Source organism: Orbicella faveolata, unplaced genomic scaffold, assembly GCF_042242905.1.
Source record: "Orbicella faveolata isolate gen_17 unplaced genomic scaffold, um_ofav_v1 contig_36, whole genome shotgun sequence".
In the NCBI taxonomy this organism is placed as follows: Eukaryota; Metazoa; Cnidaria; class Anthozoa; order Scleractinia; family Merulinidae; genus Orbicella; species Orbicella faveolata.
In genome coordinates, this window is record NW_028301565.1 from 3,716,756 (window position 1) to 3,739,385 (window position 22,630).

The 22,630-nt window shown below is 38.5% G+C and overlaps 3 protein-coding genes and 3 long non-coding RNA genes across 8 annotated transcripts; 3 read left to right on the forward strand and 3 right to left on the reverse strand.

Moving 5' to 3' along the window:
- Positions 1 to 1,471: 1,471 nt before the first annotated feature.
- LOC149102050 (uncharacterized) lies at positions 1,472 to 4,217 on the reverse strand. Of its 2 annotated transcripts, XR_016202446.1 has the most exons (3): positions 4,192 to 4,217; positions 3,962 to 4,105; positions 1,472 to 3,564 (listed from the first exon to the last, which is right to left on the reverse strand). It is a non-coding gene; the product is annotated as an uncharacterized LOC149102050 (long non-coding RNA). The 2 variants fall into 2 exon arrangements; XR_016202445.1 differs by lacking the exon at positions 4,192 to 4,217 and having other exon boundaries at positions 3,962 to 4,164.
- Positions 4,218 to 4,288: 71 nt separating this feature from the next.
- LOC149102051 (uncharacterized) lies at positions 4,289 to 5,062 on the forward strand. Its single transcript, XR_016202447.1, has 2 exons — positions 4,289 to 4,441; positions 4,847 to 5,062. It is a non-coding gene; the product is annotated as an uncharacterized LOC149102051 (long non-coding RNA).
- Positions 5,063 to 8,885: 3,823 nt separating this feature from the next.
- On the forward strand, positions 8,886 to 12,228 carry LOC149102052 (uncharacterized). The gene is made up of 3 exons (XR_016202444.1): positions 8,886 to 9,098; positions 10,732 to 10,882; positions 12,021 to 12,228. It is a non-coding gene; the product is annotated as an uncharacterized LOC149102052 (long non-coding RNA).
- On the reverse strand, positions 11,814 to 22,618 carry LOC110042580 (uncharacterized). 2 transcript variants are annotated; one of them, XM_089274952.1, is made up of 3 exons: positions 22,534 to 22,618; positions 13,295 to 16,134; positions 11,814 to 12,922 (listed from the first exon to the last, which is right to left on the reverse strand). In XM_089274952.1, exons 2-3 carry the CDS (start codon positions 16,115 to 16,117, stop codon positions 12,917 to 12,919), a joined length of 2,829 nt encoding a protein of 942 aa, XP_089131078.1. In that variant the 5' UTR covers positions 16,118 to 16,134; positions 22,534 to 22,618; the 3' UTR covers positions 11,814 to 12,916. The 2 variants fall into 2 exon arrangements, with proteins under 2 accessions (XP_089131078.1, XP_089131077.1); XM_089274951.1 differs by having other exon boundaries at positions 11,814 to 16,134.
- On the forward strand, positions 18,697 to 19,966 carry LOC149102053 (uncharacterized). The gene has a single exon (XM_089275537.1). The coding sequence runs from the start codon at positions 18,831 to 18,833 to the stop codon at positions 19,479 to 19,481; it is 651 nt and encodes a 216-aa protein (XP_089131663.1). The 5' UTR covers positions 18,697 to 18,830; the 3' UTR covers positions 19,482 to 19,966.
- On the reverse strand, positions 20,179 to 21,509 carry LOC149102054 (uncharacterized). Its single transcript, XM_089275536.1, has one exon. It carries the CDS (start codon positions 21,373 to 21,375, stop codon positions 20,446 to 20,448), a length of 930 nt encoding a protein of 309 aa, XP_089131662.1. The 5' UTR covers positions 21,376 to 21,509; the 3' UTR covers positions 20,179 to 20,445.
- Positions 22,619 to 22,630: the final 12 nt, after the last annotated feature.

Sequence of the window (22,630 nt, forward strand, 5' to 3'; positions counted from 1 at the left end):
ATTATCAGAGAAACCAAAGCATAAGCGTATGTATGGAAACAATAACAGACCAGATCGGAACCATCGACAAGACTTTTAACAAAATGTTGCTTTCCTTATCGATATAATTGAATGTGTTTGCGTAGTGCTTCTTCCTAACTGAGGGGGAGCTAATTACGTTCAAAGCAGTGATTTGTTAGATTTGCGGCGGCATATGAATGCGGAACCAAAAAGGAAGGTAGACAGTGTATCGCCGCAAATCTAACAAAACACTGCTTTGAACGTAATCCCCTGATTACAAGTGAAACTCAAATACTTTTTAAATGTAAATCTACTGAGTAAACTGAGTCAAAATATCGTCATTTCCAAGTAAAACTGAGCTTTTGTAACAGACAGATATTCCAAATTCTGTCAGCAAAACATTGGTTCCTTTACACCGCCTAAGCAGTTTTGTATTATTATTGTTATTATTATCCATTTATCTTATATTAGGAAATAGCACAAGGAAAATACGCGCGCTGATTGGTTAAAATGGTTTTTCAATAACTCGATAAAAACACAACGCCTTCCAAACTAAAATGTGGTGTTCCAATTTGATAAAATTCAGAGTAAATACTAAGAACCACTTCAAAAATGGCTACTTTTTCGGTGTAAAATAGAAACCTGTCTCGGAGAAAAGTTATTTTTACGTTGCAGGCTTGGAAGTTCCGTTGGAAATCAGTGCAAAATTGGCCTAAAGTGAAACGTGGAGCTTAGACGGAAGTCTATGATTGCCATTTAATCCCAAAGACGATTTTTGTAATATACTAAGAATCTTAAACTGGTGTTAAAACTCAGAGGAAAAGTTTCCCTGTTTGCAAGGAATTAAAAAATTCTTCCAAGCAATTTCCTATTCTTTATTTGAACTGAAATGTAATGTTTAAGTCACGCATAAGACACCAAATGATTTTTTTGAATTTCTTGTCTCGAGAGGTACCTCCATAGAAAACGATTCGAAATTTCTGATCCCAAACAACACAAGAGAGGATTCAAAATTTCAAATCCCCCAAAGAACACTAGAAAGGGTTCAGAATTTCTGATCTCCCAAAGAACATTAGAAAAGGTTCAGAATTTCTGATCCCCCAAAGAACACTAAAAAGGGTTCAGAATTTCTGATCCTCCAAAGAACACTAGAAAGGGTTCAGAATTTCTGATCCCCCAAAGAACACTAGAAAGGGTTCAGAATTTCTGATCCCCTAAAGAACTCTAGAAAGGGTTCAGAATTTCTGATCCCCAAAGAACACAGGAGATGATTCAGAATTTCTGATCCCCTGCAGCAAAGCCAGTGTTACATCCAATGTAGCCACATTAAATCATAACATTGAAGACAGGGTTTAGATCTTGCTGCCTGCCTGAACAATGTCTAATCAAAATATTTTTTCTTGATAACAATATTCAATTAGACATTTAATACAAATATAGCATAATTCTTAACAGATTCCATACACTCAGATTATACTGAGAGAGTGATGAAGAACAAGTTTCTTCACAGCAGTCTATTAATATAAGTAACTGTAAACATCACACATTGTATTACAATGATCTATGCACTTCAAAATTACAGTAGCTGTAAGTCTAAAAAAACAATATCAAACAGTACCTAAGAGGATAGGAAAGTTCAGAATTGACCAAAAAAGTGAGATTACTCAAACTGCACAACTGTAGGCATAAATGCAGACTCCACTTTCTCTGTCAGAATTAGCTCACCTTGTGTGAAGGAAAAATTTCTAACAATTTCTGTTTAACATGGAAACAAGGCACCTCACTGTTATCAAACAAAAAGAGCGTTCAGGAACACTACAGTACATTACAGGGATGACAATTAAAAACTGCAATTTACATGTACATTTAAATTTACAGTTGATACATTTAAGTGGGTCAATGTACTCTACATACATGTATACAGTGTCCTCCAAAAACCTGTCATCATATAGCAGCGGCCATGGACTTTAGCTCTGCCCAACATGCTTTTACATCTTCAGTCTAACTTTTTGAGTGGGCTACCAGTCCATTCACACTTCAGTTACGCAACCAGTTTAACCATGCTCAAAGGAGAAGGGTGTGGGTAAAATTGTTTTTATAAAGACCTGACAGATATGGATGCAAGTATTGTAGCTAATGCTACAAGCAATTCTATTCTTTCTTTTTTAATTTGGCACACTCATCTTGGAGATGTTTCCTGGTAGCTGGCAATAGTTTGCTGTCCTCAGTTAAAGAAGCCCTCCCAAAAACGATCATATCTTATTACTAGTTTATTACTAACTTCATGCTACTTGCAACTATCTCATTCCTGGTTGACGGATGAAAATCTCTATCTTTCTTCTATCCAAGAGGTTTTGTAGATAGAGGATAGCTATCTTTGGCATGGCTTAAAGTTAACTAATATCTATCCATCAGATAGTTAGGAAATAGATAGACTAGCTAAAAACTAGCTTCCTGTATAGATATTCAACAGATACTTAGCTGGCCTAGCTATCCACTAACTTGTCTATCCAAAAACCACCACTACTGTAGTAAGCCAAAAACTAGGCTATCTGAAGACTAGTCCTTATATTGAACAATAAAACACTATCCTATCTGAAACCTACCTCTGCTGTAGTTAGTAAAAAGATAGCCTATCTGAAAACTACCCATCACTCATATCGCACTGTGATAACCTACCCAAAAGCCAGAGATAGTAAAAAGATAGCAGCCAATCTAAAAATTATCCATCACTCATGTACACGTAGCACTTTAATATTAACCTAGCCAAAAGCTTTCTTAGTCACAGGTGGTGAAAATATAGCTAACTATTGAAAACTCTTCATTACTCATTTTATATTGAACTTTGATACCTGCTCTTCAAATCCTAAACCTAAGTGAAATCTCTGTATTTACATAGGAAAATGTATAAATAACTCATAGTTTTATTTAAACCTGCTACAGTTGTACATTAAAATTTAATACCAAAAACCAGGCACATCCAGATGCAAAAGGAGGACAAAATCTGGCTGGAAATGAGTTTCCATTACGTTGTGATTTATCACAAATCTTACTTAAATTTAACATATATCTTTCAAAAATCCTGTTTGAAACACTTCTCAGCTACTTAAATTGGAGTCTAGTAAATGTTTACATTCTTCAGTATATTTTCATGAAATGTTAACAGATTTCATGACCGGAAAAGCACAAAATATTCTTGAAATGAATTTCAAATTTCAATTACATTAATTTCTTCACGAAAGTATTTTTTTCAATTAATTTTATCCATGAATCATGTGTTTTTCAAATTATGGTAAGCCTTATGTACAAATTTCTGGAAGTGGTTAAAAGTCATTTCTGTAACCTAGCTGTGAATTATATCTGCTGTTCTAAATAACCTCTATTTGCATAACGTAATGCCAAATTATAAAAAAACCTTTGAAATACTGCCCAATTAAAGAGAACTTCAACCACACTAATGAAAATAGCATCAGTCTTTTGCAACTCAAGTAATAAGTGGCAAACAAAAGGTCTTGATAATGTAATATGCACATCTAACATAACCTCAAGAGCACCACCATCAACCTGAAAATCAAAAAGGTGAAGGATGTTGCTTTTTGATATCTTGTGTTTTAGTTGTTGTATAATAAATACATGTATGCCCACTTGATCCTAGACAAGATATACACTAGCTATATGAAGTATATGTAAACTACATGAGAGAGCTCACATTTATTGCACTTATTGTACTTTTACAATGAATGATTTTCCCAACGCGAAATTGTTCGTATATTGTTGTGTTGAATACAGTTGCTTTCATAACTCCTTTAGGAAATGAACATTTGCATTCACGAAATCAACAAGACTTAACAGTGTGTTAAAGCATCTGCATCTTCTGTAATCTTCCACGATCAATTTAACCGGCCAGAACGTTTCCAGTGTTTCGAGAACCTACACAAATTATGCAAGAAAATCAGTTTACCTTGGAAAGCTGCAGGGACCATAAGCTTTCTGTAAACCTGACGAGTGTAAGAGAAACCGCCAGCTGCTGGCAAATAGTTTGATTGCCACACTGTTTTGCCGACGAAACTTCATACTTTTCCACTTTTACTGGGATTTGACTCAACTGGAATAACAACTGATATCTGTAAACAATTTGTGACTGCTTTCCAACGTAGAGCAAGGCTATAAAATAACAGAGAGCTTTGTTACCGAATCCTAACAACATTCACACGATCTTTGCCCGCCATTTTGGTGTTTCCGTCCGATCCCATAATCCTTCGGTGAATCTGATAAATGAATACTTTTGACCAGCAGATTCCCTTTCCAAAGGAGTCGGTTATTTGTGCGCAATTTCGAATCCAAGAAGGTAGTTTTCAGCAGCAAGAAACATGGAATGATTTGTCCAAGTTCAAATGAGTATCTTGATTGCTTCGGTGAAAGAAAGGCAAGTCACAGAAAAGTAAGTATATCATAATTGTTGCTCAACGTTAAAGTTAGCTGCTCAATCTTTGAATCGAAATCAATGTTGTGGCTGAAGAAATTTCGTTGTTATATTTATTTCGCGATCACTGAAACACAAGAAAAACGTTTGTTCTCCTGATTTTATTAGCACCCGTAACGAGGAAATTATTCACACGCATTTCCTATGTATGAAATGCTTGCATAATAGCTTGTTAGTGTGCTTTTTGAAGAGGTAACTTAAAGTTTACACTGAATTGATTTGAAGCTACAGATCACGCTCGATACACTTCACTACCGCATTGCCTACATACTGCTCTTTTACTGCTCTCAATTGATTAATGAAAAACAATGTTAATTCTATCGCTATTTATAAAAATATTTAGCTTCAATTACTTCATTGCAGAGCAGAGGAAAAAAAAAGGCAAGAATAGCGGCCGTCAATCCGAAACGAACACATTAAAGCAGAAAACGGAGGTGGCGCAGACGGCAGCTGAGTCCTGATTAAAATTCTTGTTATCTTTGATGTGAACTTTAAATAACAGCTTGTAATTCTGGAGCCTAAATTCATATCTTTTTGAATTGAAAATAAAACCTTTCACTGTCCGGCATGAAACTGCAATTTTTGTCTCGATCGTTTGGCGTGGTTTTAAATCGTTAAAATAATGACCTATCTGTGAATATTTCATTTGTGTACTTTTCTGATGCCCTTTGCTCTGTGATCCATTTTGTCTGTAATGTGTTTAAAGTTACTATCCAATCGTTACTTTTTAGCTATCAGACATCTAGTTAATTTCTTGTGAATTATAAATAGACGGCTATTTCTGTCCTGTCACCTGATAAGGGGGATCAGAAATTCTGAATCCCTTTAAGAATTATAGGTAGATGACCGTTTTGTTCTGATAAGTTATGCACTGGGGGATCAGAATTTTTGAATCCCTTTAAGTCATGTGGGATCAGAAATTCTGAATTGTTGTAGAATTATAAATCGACAGCTCTTTCTATCATGTTAGCAGATTTGGTGGGGGAGGGGGATCAGAAATTCGCAATACTTTTAGAACCATGAACAGATAGCCGTTTTTGTCCCGTGAAGTGATGGGGATCAGAAATTCTGAATGCATTTAGAATTATAAGCAGATGACTGTTTTGCTCTGACGGGTTGTGGACTGGGGATCAGTTTTTTGAATCTATTAAAGTCTTGGGGGATCAGAAATTCTGAATCCTTTTAGAATCATAGATAGATGACCGTTTTATTCTGATAAGTTGTGGGCCGGGAGATCAGAAAATCTGAATCTCTCAAAAAAGGAAAGCGCGACGGGTGCACGATCTTTTTTACATTAAATTGTACATTTTGGTGAAATTGGATGTATTGTCCTTGGCGGACTCAACTGAACACTTCTTTTTCTCCTTCCAATAAGCCAAAACCTTTCGGAAACACAAACTTTTTCGGTATCAAATACCTGTACCCTTCGGAATTGTTCCAAATTGGAATGCCACATTTTAGTTTGGAAGGCGTTACACAGGAAAAGTTCCGCCAGTAGTAATGTGTTGTTTGTCATTTTCTTTGGACTGTTGCACTATTGCAACACTAAGCGTTAACATAGCTTGAAAAACTAAACCAAGAAGTAAAGAGCAGTCATAGATCTAGCTTTTGTTTAAGGCGCTCTCTCCGTTGAGCATCTTTGAATATCAATATCTTCGTACTCGCGATCAGTAAAAACATTGTTAATCGTTCAAGACGGTACATGAGCTCTATTAATAAGACAACGTTTGAAACAAAATGGTTATTGTTTCCCTTCAATACAGCGTCTAATAAAAAAGCAACTAAAACGAAAATTAATAATATTGGTAAATAAAAGTAGAGGTACCCTGATGACACCGAGTTGAATTAAGAATTAATTTTAAAACTTCCCATAAAGAGCACGAGTTGGCAAGCGACTACAATAAATTAACAACTTTGACATAAATATAAGTAACAATTAATTTCCAAACGGGCAGACACCTTCAATGCAAGCGCATATAATGGCATTGCAGGTTCCACTCTTCTAGTTTTTTAAGTTTTCTGTAGGCCCGTGTATTTTATATAGGTACAGTAAAATTTTCCTCTAGTTCTTGTCCGTAAATTTATGTACTGAATCACCAAATAATTTAAGTCAAAATTAATTTGGTGTGCCTGGTTCGTTGGAGAGTCTCGTTTAATTAAACTCTTGTTACCAAGGGTTTGAATTTCGTAGAATGATCAAGAAACTGAGAGCAATAACTGCTGTGTTCAGCCCAAATCGTGGGCTTTATCAGAGCAACCAAAGCATAAGCGTTTGTATTAAAACAATAACGGAACAAATTGGAATCATTGTCAAGTTTTTTTTTAGCAAAAGGTATACTACTTTCCTCATGGATCAGGGGGCACCCAACGCGTACGAATCGTTTCGGTAAATTATCTGTTCGGAAGGCCTTTAATCCCCTCTGATTTTCTTAAGAGAATTGTCGCCTCGAACTTTCGTGATATGAGAAATTTAATGTCTGTTGTTTTCGGATTGTTAAAAATGTCGTTTTGCGTACCGAAAAAAAGTCAGCTATTATAAGACCTAAGATTTTCGTGAAATGGGCAAAAGCCCTAGTGAATTTGAGAATACTCAAGTTCCCCTAGAATAACCGAACGGATAACAACTTTTTAACGCAACCTAAAATTAACCTTCAGAGCTTTAAAAGTACTCCAGATAGCCTAAAACAGCGTTTAAAAGCATTCTAGAGAAAACGGTCGTTGGGTGCCCCTGAGCAATATGATTGAATGTTGTGCATGATATTCCTTCCTCGTGTACGGGAGTAGGAGGTACTTACGTTCAAAGCAGTGATTTATTAGATTAGCGGCGACACATTGTCTACCTTCTTTAATTTGGTATCTCATTCATATGCCGAGTTCCCTGATTACAAATGAAACTCATATACAGGTGTACTCTTCTTATGTAAAACTACAGAGTAAACATAACCAATATATCACTATTTCTGAGTAAAATTGAGCTTTTGTATCAGACAGATATTTCAAATTCTGTCAACAAAGCATTGGTCTGTTTGACCGCCTAAGCAGGTTTGTATCATTTTAATCCATTTATCTTGTTTTAGAAATCAGCCCAAAGAAAAAACGCGCGCTGATTGGTTAAAAATGAGATAGATGGATAGATAGATTTTTATTAGCAAACTCATTGCAGCCGCTGGAGCGGCTGAATTACGAATTACTTTACAATAAAAAAACGAATTATATTATACAAGGAAAAATATGCAAACTATTGATAATTAAAAATATGGCTCATAATAAAAGTGTTCCTAAACCTATGTGTCTTACAAATCGGTAGCTCAAAGTATCCCCGGGTTCGTGTGCAGTAAGTGGACTCGTTACGTGGCGGCAGCAGATCATGTAGCTTATGGCATGGGTCTCTCATAATTTGATCAAATAAAGTTTCGCTCAGTGCCTGTCTCCTCTCATACAGTGAAGAGATGCCTGCAGCTACTAGAGCCTCAGCATGAGATAGGTCAGGATATATTCTCCGCAGTGCGCGCTTTTGCAGTCTTTCTATGTTATTAGATAGGTACTGCGGCAACGCATGATGGGAAACTGAGCACGCATACTCTAGGACAGGACGGATGCATGTTGTACAGAACAGTAACATATCCTTCGGGTGGACCTTCGCGCGTTTTAGCTGCTTTAAGAAATACAGGCGTGTTGCGGTCTTTTTGCAAATATAATTAACATGTACATTCCACTTGAGGTCGTCTGAAACTAAAACTCCTAATACCTTTGCGGACGAGACAACTTCGATTTGCTCATCATGATGTTTCTATAACTCGATAGAAACACAGAAAAGTTTTCGTAGTTGCGTTGTTCGTTATCATCTTTAGGCTAATTTCTAAAGAAAGAAAACATTTTCTTCGTGTTTCTGTCGAGTTAAAGAATCGCTGGTGAATGTTTAGAACTAGAAAAAGCTGTGGAAGCATTCGTGTTCTCACAGCATTTCTCGTTCCCACAAACTTCAATTCATGTTTCTTAAACTCGATAGAAACACGGAAAATGTTTTCTATAAATCGTATGCGACAGAATTGACCACCATAATTTACGATATCTTAGCGAGATATAGCCCATTGGTTTGTGGGCGTTTATTCGCCTCGGGGGTCGGTATTGTTCATGGTAGACACAATGGCTGAGAAACGAAGAAATGAGAAAGACAAAATTTTCATACTCACAAAAAAGACAATCTTAATTTTCAAAACCTTGTCCCGATATATTTCTGACTATTGTGTCTCATTCTTCTCATTTTTTAACAATACTCACAGTCGGAGCATAGGACGCCAGCGACTTCCAATATAAGTCGAAAGTACGTTACTACGTAACGTAAACCCCTCAATGGCACGTTTAATTTCATCTGAATAAAACCGGGCGGGTTTTCGCAGAAAAGTCGTCAACTGTTTACATTTAATATCAGTTTGGAGTGGCAGTTGAAGCATACAGTAAAAGTTTGAAAGAGTTCGTGTAGTAATACGAGAATGGAGAAACTTCTGCTTCCGGTTTTGTGCTTTATTGTCGTCTGTGCACATGCTAGGCCTAGAATGCCTGAGAAAGAAATCAAAAGCACGGCCAAGGAAGCGAACAGGGAATTATCTGCTGCGTAAGTAGAGGGCTCACATGCTAAATCGGTTTACCTTCTCGTTAGAGTTCGATTGGATTGATTAAAATACATTGACAATCAGATAGTGTTAACTCCTATTGATCAGCGAAATTGTTTGTTTAAAGCTTGGATCCCAATAATTTTCTCGGTTCGATTCATATTATAGAGATACGCATTCTGCCACCAAATATGCATTCAGACATAGCCGACATACATACATCGCGTTGACGTTTATCTTTAACGTACTAAAATGGACAAAAAAACCTATTTCGAGCGATGAAGTCCCAGCTTTCATAATTGTAAAAAAGCGGAAGGGACCATTGGATTGATGCATTAAAAAGTGGTACATCAAGGAGCCTAGTCAGGGACAAACAACAAACCACATTGTTCATTCAAGCTACGTGACGCAATGACAAGCCAAATTTAGTTTCCGTACGGTGATCATCAAAAAGGCGACTGAAAATAAAATGATCTTTAAGTCAAACTTCAGGTTGTCGCTGGCATTGCATTCTCCACGAAACGTTTCAGGGAGAAGAACTCCGGGAATGAAAGTCTCCTCAGAGTTTTTTTTTGAAATTAAATTCTAAAACAAGGGACGACTATACATCAATTAAAGAGGAATCTAGAATTCCTGGTGTGTTGTACTCGGGTACTGCATTCTCGAAACGTTACAGCAAGATTACAATCATTTGTATTATCTACATCCAATAACCTAATTGCGAAAGCACCCTGAAAGGAAGCGTGAGCTAAGCTTTGTACTGCTATGTAAACGCGATAGAAACAGAGAAGTAGCACGGGCAGTTGACATAATGACGGCGCACAGTTTGATAATCAAAATAAAGTAGCGATTTTCCTTTCTCTTCCTTTTCCTGCTTTGGAGAAGTTAAGGTTTCGTTGACTGCACTTTTTGAGCCGTTGCTAAGGAAACGTGTTTATCATACAGCATCGTCAGATTTAAACATGTCGGAGTTGACAGAGCTATTTCGTGGCTTTGTCATCAACAGCAGCGATTACGTCATCAGAACACACCAATGATCACGAGACTAATTCTAAACGCTCGTCAATTTATTATTTCATCCCTTCTCGTTTCTCGTCTTTGGCTCTTTTTCGCTCAGTTGCCTCTTATTAGCGATGTGCTAACCTGGCAGGGGGCCAGGTACGAGTATTCAAACTTGACTAAAAGAGCATCTAAATGTTAGTAAGTTTACCAAATATCAGTATTTTTGGTTCAAACACAAGGACGTAATGCACTTTGAAAAGGCGTGACTTTGTAGTTGGCTTTATTTGTGAACGAGCAAACCATATCGATTGTTTATACCTTGAACCTAGTCCCCTGCTTGTTTAGAACATGGCTAATTTTATGTTTTGGTTTTGGTTTGAATTTTGTAAAGCGAGACAGCATCTAAAATATAGCCGATTTGCGTGATTGTTTTAATTTCCCAGGCTCACGCAAGAAGGGCTTTTTCGCGGAGGATGACGCCATTGAGCGGAAGTTAAAATTCACTTCGTTGAGGAGCGTCACGTGATACGGTTTCGTCCATTTCAGTTAAGGGGGGAGGAATAATAATTCCTTATAGTCTGAACTGTGCACATTGGTAGAAAGGCTGACCAAGCGCCATTTTATTTCCTGTAGTATCGACACCGATAATCTGAACGGCGCTGGCAGAGACAACGCTAAACGGTGGAATAAGTGGAGCAGCAATCACAATGGAAATCATGGAAACCATGGAAACCATGGTCAAAACCATCAAAACAACAGCGGCTGGAAAAGGGCTCTCCCATAGGCAAGCAATTGTGACATTCGTTCATTTATTTACTAAGATTAATTATTTAAGGACACAAAATAAATTTAGAACCAAGTCAGTTTCTGTAAACAAGTTCTACATGTCGTGAAGCATCTAGCGGTCTATAAAATAGGGTTGAGTAAGACTTTCACATATTGAGGCTTTTTATGGTTTTTATGGCATACAATTAAATGGGATTGTATGGAATTTCGTTTATTTGTAGAACATTTTGTAATTTGGTTCTTTTCAAACTATTCATGCTATGTATTAAATTGTTTCTCACGCACATACTTTTGAAATGCTTTGTTATGCGAAGCGACTATAAAATGTTCACGGGCGATGATCTCGCTGTTACCGTTGGAACAATAGCATACGAGCTATAGACCGTACCTTTTTTTAACACACGAGTCCTTTTTGATAATAACGTTAAACGCGCGATCGGCCAAAATTTGAGGGAAAAGGTTAAAGGAACATGCCCAGATTTACGTAAAAATACGACGTTCAAATAAATAGTTATTATAAAACATTGCCATTGGCACCGCCCACAGTTCCCTTTAATTTCCTGTACACGTCGTCAATAATGTGAATTATTAAATCAAAAAATTCAGTCCAAAAGCTTATACGTTCTTATCAGTTCAAGACTATAGCCAGGTACAAAAGTGATTTGTAGCTAAGAAAAGAAGAGAAATGAATCACTTGATCTTAAACAATTTCATTAATCAGGAGTGTTACAAATAGGAATACAGCAGGCACGATAAAGGTTGATAGAATGCCAACAAGGTAATTAATGACTAAAGGCTACAAAAACGCTGTTGTAGATTGCAGCAAACTGTAACAGCTACGTTCACAGAAGCAGCGAGAGAACATTTTAGGCAGATTGTCTATAGAAATTAATTGAAACTGGACGTGGAAATCATTCAAAATCTAAAGCAGACTAATCAACAAAATTCTTTATTTTCTATATGGTAAGCCGATTAGATCACTATTTCAGCGCAGCTTAGTACAGCAAGATTGAAACTAGTATATAGATTTATAGAAAACAAACTTCACTCATACAGTTTTTATTACTAGCACAACTAGAATGAAGAGTTTTGTAAGTGTCACGAAGTACGGATAATCTTTTTTGTCTTTTTTTTAGGTCAGAAGAGAAGCTCTGAAGAGCATAGTACCACACTGACACCAAGCGAACTAATTAATAAATCACGAGTTCAGTCGATACATACTGAAATACTGCAGACAAATCAGTCATTTAGTTGCGGTACTTGAAGAGCTGTCGTAGTGTTTGTCTTTGCAGATCATTTAATCTACATATATAAGGGTATAATAAAGCTATATCAACAAAGGTGTGCCTGATCACGTGCTGTGCTTTCTACTGTTCCTCGAGATAAGTACTTTAATTTTAAGCAGCAAATAAATTGACCGTAACAAAAAAAAAAAAACCGACAAACAGCTGTAATACGTTACAAACTTTGCAATACTGACATCACGACAAGTTTCGAAAATGCCCTATTTGACATCAATTCCAAAGTTGAGCAACTAGCTAGTGTCGCCGGCTTTTTCGCCGACAACATGTAGCAATACCGGTTCTGAAGTGCACAAGCATGCGAGCAGTTACTAAGTACTCCTCTATTGGAATCTTTTAAATTCACGTGGTGTATTTATCTCTTCGTTTTTCAAAATACACATACGCACATGCCTACACTTAAATCTGATCTACTGAAAAAAATCAAAAATTGAAACGTTAAAAATCTTCTTTGATCGCAGTTCCTATTTATGGCTTAACCTTTCTACGTTTCCAGTCCCTATCTGCGCTGTACAGCGCATCTTGAGGATGATGATCGCAAATACCTTTAAAACCCGAATAGTTTTTACGCGGCCCAACAACGAGGAGTTATCATCTCTTGCAATCTTTCACTTTCAGAAAGACCAGAGGGTTTACTTTTAAAAAGTCCTCACCTCTTGACAAATGCAGTACTCCACTGGAGTTTGTTAGCATAAGGACCCAACTTTAAACACTTCACTGACGTCTTGTGCTTATGTCTGTAGCAAAAAAGCAGTTCTGATTAAATACCGTAAAATTGTTATACTAAACCCTGAGCTTAGATCTATTCCAAAGGTTTCTTCGGCGAGCTTATTTCCACGAGGGCTTATTATCGTATTGAATATTGCCTTTTAAGAATAATGGCTTAATTTTTCTTAACTATGTTACGTATGGAGCTCATCTTCTCGGGGGATGGGGTGCTTATTACCGGAATTGTATGGTATACTGAGTCCAACTAAACCAATCCTCGGCTTAAACTTAAGCAAGAGAAACACATTTAGAAGACACTTTTGCCAGGCTACAAAAGGCGTTTGTAGATATTTCTTTTACCTGCTAATTGGACAGAATAAAAAGACTGAAAACATACTTACGTCATTTCGGCCGACTTTTACATCATCTCCAAGCAAAACAAACGGAGCCCAGTACTTGAAATCTTTGTACTTTGACGACTCTCTCGTTTTCTTAATGGCGTGGTGAAGCGCCTCACTAGCACTCATTTTCCTATGGATCAGGCACTTGTAAAATATGTTCATAAAAGCTTTAGTTGCTTCATCGTCGACAGCCCACAAGGACATCAGAACAGACCGAGCACCAGATCCTAAGAAGGCGCGGGCGATTCCAACAACTCCCTCAGCTTTTAAGATCTTCCCTCTTGCACTGTGACAACAGCTGAGTACCACCAACTTGGCTCTGATACCAACTTCAGCTATCTCTTTCACTGTCAGCACGACGTCGTCTTTCAAGGGAACTCCAGTGGCAGAGCTATTTGGAGCAAGAAGTATTTCTCCTCTCTCTGCATCACCATGAGCAGCGATGTGCACTAAGCTCACATCTTTGATCCTGCGTAGAACTTCTTCCTTTGTGGCTTCCTCCCCAACAAGACAGCGTACTCCTAGTAGCGCTGAAACCATCTGCGCCTCTTCTCTGGCTTTGGGTAATGAACAAAACTCCACAGCTTTTCCATTAAAATTGACACGACCAACCTTTGGATCTCCGACTATCAATGCTCCAGTCTGGCAGTGGTAGTCTGCTGGTGAGTCTTGGATGAGCTTGAGTGTCGTTAGAGAAGGAGTTAGACGGATCCTCACTATTTCTGACAAGTATCTCCCGCTGGAATCCTGTAGGGCAGAAAACGGAATTAGGAACAACGGTCCTTCAGGAACAATCAGGACCTCCGGGCCATCAATACGATCGACAATCGGAGATATGATCATCTTGAATAAAAAATGAAGCCTTTCTTTCTTCATTTCTTCATTTCTACTGTAGTCAGGCTGGGTCGTGTCGGCTTCACTTCGGTTTGCTACAGTTGGCAACGAAGTTTCGTAACACGCTTGAAAAGAACGGTCCTCGCACTGAACACCATCTAGAGAATGTAAATCGTTTCCATTAGAATCTGTCTCATCAAAATGGGTAAAGGATATTTTCCCGCCCTTGTTTACAAACCAGAGCATGATTGTCCCCATTGGAGTACCAAAAAAGAGGAAGTTAGTTCGTTGCGTGGTAAAAAGCTTCCTAATGGCACTCAAATTTAGCGCTCTTGCATTGCTGACCTCTTGAATGCAATATTTCGTGAACAGTAAGTCCACAAGACCACGCGCCCTTCCTTGTTCCAGAGTACAGAGAGCATCAGATGGTTTGTTGAGACCAATTTGTACAAAGGAAAGCATTCTGTAAGTAGAGATATTCTCATTATCTAGTGACAGTTTATGCCTATCTTTAAGACCTGCTCGCAACTTCTCGTGAATATTGATGCTTTCCGTTAAACAATGAATTGCTTCTGGAAGATTCGTCTTCGCGAGATGAGTTCCTCCCAAGTGGTGGCAGACCCAGCGCTCACGTCGTCTTGAACCAATTTCTTTCAAAATTTTAAGTGCCTTTTCATGATACTCCAGTGACTTTTCCAACTGGCCGAGTGCGAAATACGCGCATCCAATGTTGCAGCAAGATACTCCTTCCCCATTTCGGTCGCCAACTGCTTTACATATTCGCAGATCTTTCTCAAAATACTCAACCGCCTTTTCATAACGTCCTTGAGAAAAATAAGTACTAGCGAGGTTGTTCAAAGACACTCCTTGTCCAGTCAAGTCTCCAATTTCTGTAGAGATTTTGAGACTTTGCTCCACGCATATTATCGATATTTCATCCTGGTCGCGCGCGCGATAAACTGCACCAAGATTCTGATAGCAGCCTGCTTGCCCTTTCTTGTCCCCCGTGGCTGTCATGATTGCAAGAGCTTTCATGCAGTACTCGAATGACTTTTCATATTCACCAAGAGTACGATACAGCCCAGCTTGATTGAGGCAGGCAGATCCTTCGTCATGTCGATGCCCAAGTGAGCGTATTGCTGCCAGAGCTTTCTCGTTATATTCCAGGGATTTAGCATACTCACCAAGTGTGACATATGCTTTGGAGAGATTCAGGCAAGTTCCTCCTTCACCTTTTCTGAAACCAATTTCTTGTTCGATTTTAAGTCCCTTTTCAAAGTACTCTATAGATTTGTGAAACTGGCCGAGTTGAAGGTAAATATTGCCGAGATTGTTATAGCAAGTTCCTTCTCCTTTTCGATCACCAGATTCCTTACTGATTTCTAGATCTTTCTCTTGATATTCAATCGCTTTCTTGTATCGTCCAAGATGCATGGATATAATAGAGAGATTGGTACTGCTTATTCCTTGTGCCTTCCTGTTTCCAAATTGTTCACCGACCTCAAGCGCTTTTTCTGCGTAACTGAAGGCCTTTTCATACTGGCTTAACTGAATGTACACAAGACAAAGGTGGTTACACGATTGTGCTTCTGACTCCTCCCCCTTCCTCATTGCGAGAGCTTTCTCGTGATAACTCAGTGATATTTCACACTGGCCGAGATCGAAGTACATTATACCGATATTTTCATAACATTCACTTTCTCTTCGTTTATTTCCGGCTTCTTTGACAATCTTAAGGCTCTCTTTGTTCATTTCTATGCCCTTCTCTATGTTTCCGCTCTCAGAGTATGCTTCAGCGAGAGAAATATACAACTGCCTCTCGATATCACGGGGCTCATTTGGTATGGTACCTTCCAAGTGGTCTGCCATGACGAGCCTCAGAAGTACAAAACATTCCTTGTAGAAGTTGATCGCCTTAGCGTAGCGATGAGTGTTACGAAGGAAGTCGGCGACATTCCAGGCAGTGTACAGAGCTTTGTTTGGTAACATGGCACAAGGCAATGTTTCTGGTGAAGTATTGAAAGACAATTATTTTTCTTGTCGTTAACAAATTTAATTAAATAATGGCCGGGAGAAGCCTGGGCTAGCTATTGGTAATACGGGAGATCCGTTTACACTGTTATTACTCATGATTTTGTGGCCTAGCTGTTAAACACCCACAAAAGCCGTGAACATTAATTTTTGCTATCACTTTGGCGAATTCGTGGCTTTTCTAAATGTAAACTTATCATCACCCCAAACCTCGCGAAAACTGACAGAAAAACAACACCACCACCACCCACCACTACCTTTAATAGACTATGGCTGCCATACTAGTTACGAAACTACAACGACAACGGTGACCGGGCCTGCGTTGGCCCAGCATGTAATGGGCCTACAGCCCAGTCCTAACATACGATACTAGATCACCAACAACAGAAAAGTTACTATCATAGTTAATTTGTATCAGGACGCTAGGTTTGAAGTTTTCGTTTACTACAACAAATGTGCTGTAGTTCAATTCTACCCCTGGTACAATTTGGTGTCTTTCTTCTGGAGCATGGCAATATTATAATATTATAATGCATTGGGAACAAAAGGATCGAGAATACTACATTGTACCAAGGTTAATATTTAACCACAACATAGTCTCGTACAGCATGTAGGATATGCAACCTTTGAAAAGTAGCCTGATCTTCACTCCTGCTGGTTTAATCTACGTTTCTCAGGTCGCTTTTAATTTTGCGAAGTTTTCCTCCAGATGTAAATGTTAAAAGATTTCTGCTTAATTGCTGGTTTTCAGTGTCACGCAATTAAAAATGGATCAAAATAAAAATCAAAACCGGTCAATAGATAAAGTCCAGAATCTGGGAAATGAAAGAAGGTAAATATGCAAAGACTTTTGCTAAAATTCTGGTCACAAGAATTTTTCTTATGCGAGATATGCGGAAAAATTTTTACCCAAAATTTATAGAGATTTGTATGGAGACGCCATGCTGGTGCCCATCCGTATGGGCACCAACATGGCGGCCGGAAACCAACCGAAACATCTATCACTGAGTTTTGCTACAAAACCGTGAATTTATCCCTCGAGGAACTCTAAAACATTAAAATAATCCTTTTTTCTAAGACATGAACTGTTCAGATAGCCAAGTTCCCCGAAATAAGTCAGTTTTTTAACCATCATGACAGCTCTCTAGGCCGTCATGTAAATGCCGCGTCACGCAAAAGCTTGGAAATTCAAGCGTAGTGTATTACAAAACCAAGAAACCATTCGGAGCGAAAATTTATATGAATATTAGTTTTCAGCTGCTCTTATACATCATAAAAGTAAAATCTCAGGAAGATCAATAGTTTTGCAGTTCGAATTTTAGTGACGTCTTGTGAAAACCAGCTATAAAAAACTGTTTATTTTGTGTAATGAATTGACAAAGCAACTCGCCGAAATTGATTCTTAAGCGGTCCACAAGCGGTCCGTATTTCAAAATTCGGACCGCTAAGACAGCCAATCAGAATTCTCCTTTTCATCTCGGATCAGTTCAGGCATATAATAAATAACAGAAGTGACTACTCTAGTGACTACCGGTCCACACTTCGCCGGAGGAATTCGAAAACGGAGGTTTCACTCTGAAAACACATGTTGTTTCCCGTAAACACTAGGGCGGAGAAATTTAAAAACACGTGCAACAACCACCGGTCATTTTAGATTTGTGTTTAAAAAAACTCTCGGGCAGGGAAATCACGTGATTATCGCGAGGTACGTCATCGTTTTCAAAACGCCACGTTTTCAAAATGTTTTCTGTCCACACGAAAACGAAAAGGCTCGGCGTCAGTTTCAAATTCGGTACGGTAGACCTAACCGTAGAAATAAAGCTGCGTTTTCAAATTCCTCCGGCAAAGTGTGGACGGGGCCTTAAATAACAAGGGAAGAAGGAACAATTTCGTAAATATCGACATGGGTAGTTCACTTTTAACCGGGAGTTTAAGAGCCGGTTAAACTGTACTTGTTCAAATTTTGATCTCCAAGCGCGATGATTCCTTATGGTAACTTCAGTTTGCGCAAAGACAAGGTATCTTCAGCGCCATAGAAGCCTGAAGATATACAAAAATGTGTCACTTTCTTCCGGCTATATAACTGGATGGTTTTCGATTTATTTTTTTTATTGCGTGACAGTGAACGCGATCTACAGATAGCCAAGCAAATCAGTAAGGACTTAACGAACCAGAACGCGACGCTGCCTGAAACGTCACCGGAAGTAATTTGCTCACAAAGTGCTTCACCGCGCATGCTTGGCGCTGAACTGCAATGCGTCTTCCTCACGTTCAGAGCACGAGGTTTGCACTTGCAGCATTTCCAGAAAACGTGAGTAGTTTCTGCTGAATTTGACCCAGAATTCAACTTACTTCTTCTACCTTATAGGCAAAGCTGTTTTCCTAAGTCAATGAAAATATTATTTATTGTTTAAAATACCAAAAAAACATTTTAATTTGCCTTTTACTGTAGGTCAATTGTTTACCGCTGTGATGAATGGACAACATGCAGACCCGCCGAGTTTGATACCAAAGTCGAAAACTCTCAAGTGAGGCTAATTTTTGTTTATTAGAAGAATCAATTTCCCGTCCAGTTAAACTAAAAAATTAAAGTGAGTTTAAAGTTTATGTTTATGTTCTTTATTGCAAACAAACTAAAACAGATCATTTTTTTTTTCCACGCAGTAATGTGATGTACTGGACAAGCGAGCACGATGTCCTGTTATGCAGAGAGGTTGTTTCCGAGAATCTGTACAAAACAAGAAAGTGTTCGTCGCAAAGAGGCGAAATGTGGGATAAAATAGCCAAAACTTTGAATGCGTGTCCCAAGCCTATCTTTGCTGTGGATAAAAGGTCCGTAAGGGATCATGTGGGTATTTTAATTAACCGGATCAAAAAGAAATTGAGAGCTGAGGAAAGGAGCTCGGGCATCGTGCCGCCCGAACCCACAGAACTTGAAATCTTGGTGGAAGAAATTGTGGCGCTCGAAGAAACAGCTGACGCAGAATTGAAAGAGGACGACGAAAGTGTGAAAGGAAAGGCTGAAAAAGAGAAGGCTAAGGCCACAGATATGAGACTTAAAGCGCTTGAGAAAGTGTCGGAGACGATGAAGAGACATTTAGGCGAAAATGATCAGGAAAAAGTAAAGAAAAGAGAACGCAGAAGTGGCAGCGAGACCATGTTATTCTTGTCCAAAAAAGCGGGAAAAGACCAGGAACTTAAACTTGAGGAACTCAAGCTGAAAAAAGAGCAACACGATTTGGATGCAAAACGTCTACAGGCGAGCATTGACCAGCAACGCCAGTTTCAGCAACAGCAAAGTGAAATGATGCGGCTGATGTAAGAACAACAACAACAGCAGCAGCAGCAACTCTTGGCATCACAGCAACTGATGTTGAGGCAGCAACAAGACCAAACTAAAGCAGTGATGAGTTTGTTGGACAAACGTGTGAACAAATAGCCACCTAATTCACTCTTAAGTATTGCTGGTATAACTGTTGTTTGATTTTGAACTGTGCAATTGCAAACTAGTTTGTATATTTTATTAACTTTTGTCCTTATTTTGACAAGAGTCACGACCAACGTTTTTTGTCAGGGATCAATGTTTGTATTTTAACAGTGGCACCGCATTTTCCTTGTATCGAGGAGCCGCCTTTCGTTATTTTCTTTAATTATTGTTGTCTCATTGGATGGCAGGCTCGTTGCAGTAAAATTGCTTTTTACATTCATGAGATATTAGAAATATTTTCTGGCTAGAATAGTTGAATAATTCGTTTGAAAATTTGTATTCTGTTGCGTAAACTGCAATAAAATTCTGTATTTTTAGTCTGCAATGAAAGCAATTTTATGCATGCAAAAACAGATTTTAAAAATCTCCTTTAGGATAAAAAAGACTCTTGTGGGGTTAACAGTACTCTTCGCTAAAATCAATGTAACTATTAAGATACAATTAAGTTGTATTTAACAAAATTGTGAGTCTGTCCTAAGGCTGTGGTCCTTAATAACTAAAATGCACAACAACAATGAAATGATCTGAAATTGGGGAGATGACATTCTGCAATCTAGTCAAAAAAGAATTACGAACAAGTGAGTAGCTGAATGCTGTTATATCCAAAGGTCATGAATTTGGGTCTCAATGTATTGCATTTGTCTTCAGAAACCTAATTGAAATAGTCCTGGATTTGGGGTGGATCTATTCCAAAAAACTTCGAAGTACTTGATTGATAAAGACAACTGTGGGCGTTTCTTAAGAACGCACACACAATGTACATTTTTCCAACAGGACTTAAGCCAATTTTTAAGTTTTTCTAGAAACCTAGGAATGCAAAGTAGTTCACAATGTCCCCAAATAGCCATTCTACCGAAACTCTGACTTGGCTCATGGCCTTGTTGAACTGTTGTTCTGCTGGTGTCAAATTAGCGCCTTTGAAGGGCCCTTGTAAATGGACACGCAAAGGGTACGCAGGGTCGCCATAAACGCATAAGGGTGTCCCATCCGGTGCAAACGAGTACTGCGATAATTCTTGCAGAAGTCCTGAGTCGACTAGCATACCACTATCGTGTCTCTTGCCCTCGACTGGACCAAACAGACTTGCGATAAGCCCATTTGGCGCAACTACGGACTGAAACTTTATACCATGCACCCTTTTGTGTCCGTTATAGAGAATTCTATGGTTTTGATCTGGCTTACATAAGGGTCTCACTGTTCCATCTATGAAACCCCAACAGTTTTCGAGTGGAGCTCCTTCATCACGTATAGCGGCAGCAAAATGACGGAGAGAGTTTCTGGAAAGCCATGGCTGATTTAAATGTGCCAGTAGGTGGCTATATTCATCGAATACATAGTCCATTATTCGGTTTGTAATCATGGAAAGTTGTGGAACTGGTCTCCCGAATCGAACTACCATATCTGCAAATCGACACGGGTATCCAAAACGCTTCAACAACACACTTAAAGCCTCCATTCCGTCCACAAGAACGCCATTGGGGCATTTCATTATGCCTGGAATATCAAGAACTTCTCCGAGTAAATAAATATCGTTCTTATAAAAGCGAAACTCAGTCTTACACTCATCATCTGTCATAGAATCAAGATCGAAGCGACCATACTTCCAATAAGGAAATTCGAGATTTTCAGAGGAATTTAAATCGTACAACAGAGCAAACTCTGTATCATCAATGCTTCCATCTTGATAGGCAAACATTAAAGCTTCTCTTGCCTCTCTGAATGTTGCCATTTTATGATGTATAACTGATACCAGCTAAAACAAGGTTTGAAGGATTTGCACCGCTCTGCCTCTGGGCTGTCGCCGCGTTCGCATCCGTAACTTTTGTTTTTCCCACGCTCGTGACGGCGTTCTCGCCCCGGGCCCTTCTCGGTTTCGGTGTTTCCAAACTGCATCGCGTTCTGGTTCGTAAAGTCCCTAGTATCAACAATTTCACGCAACGACATTTTCTAAGTCGAGACATGTAGATTTTATAGTTTGCCCAAGCTCGAAAATTTCCTCAGCTACAAAGCCAAAATATTGTTCGGAATCGCTTGAAATTTCAAAACAAAGATCTAATACTCCAAGAAGAATTAAATGAGTTTTTCCGTAGAATTTCTATAACAATTTCAGACTGCCGGGTATCTAGTAATTCACGAATAATTAATTAATTGCGAGAATGAACTCACTCACTGGTTAGTCAAGACATCTGTTCTCGCTCAAGACACGAATTCCCTACCGTCGAGATCTGTCTCGTTGCTAACTGCCGTTCGAGTTCGAAATATAACTTACTAGATATATGTTACAGCCGCCGTACACTATTCCAAAGGGTGTATAGTCAAGGCAAATTACAAAATCTAAATCTTCTGGTTCTGTGACTTCAGGACGTAACATGTCGATAATTTCGGTAGTCAATAAAAATCTATCGTTGTCGATCGAATTCGATACCAATCAAACAACAAATATCGGATATCGATAAAGATCGATCACACGATTTCTTGTGATTATCGACTTTGATAGATTTTGATTTTTAGTTTTTTATTCAACTTTATTGCCATACGGATTTACTTTAGAGCTGTTTACACTTCTCTAATTTCGTGGCCGATTGAAAAGTGTGTCTGCATTTTTGGCGATAACATCGATAATCAGTTGAAAATCTTGTGACTATCGACTTTTATCAACAAATTAAACTTGTCGATTGACAATTATCGACAAATATCGAGTACTATCGACTTATCGACTACGTTGTCGATGATCGACTTTGATCGACATGTTATGTCCTGGTAACTTGGAATGATAACTCCGCATACATGAGAGACGCGCAGCGCAATGAATAAAACTCACTAATAACTCTTCCTGAACACCTACTGTAATTTTACAATATGTTCTTTGGAATAAGAAGTCACTAACCTGAATAAACCTGACTACTTTGACCCGATTTACGCTCAAGATGTTGACTACTGTTACTCCTCGACTGTATTGTTTAGATTCGCCGTCACGCAGAGCT

Coding starts and splice junctions, on each gene's coding strand:
- LOC110042580 (XM_089274951.1), bottom strand. CDS start 16,117: ATGTTACCAAACAAAGCTCTGTACACTGCCTGGAATGTCGCCGACTTC.
- LOC149102053 (XM_089275537.1), top strand. CDS start 18,831: ATGTACTGGACAAGCGAGCACGATGTCCTGTTATGCAGAGAGGTTGTT.
- LOC149102054 (XM_089275536.1), bottom strand. CDS start 21,375: ATGGCAACATTCAGAGAGGCAAGAGAAGCTTTAATGTTTGCCTATCAA.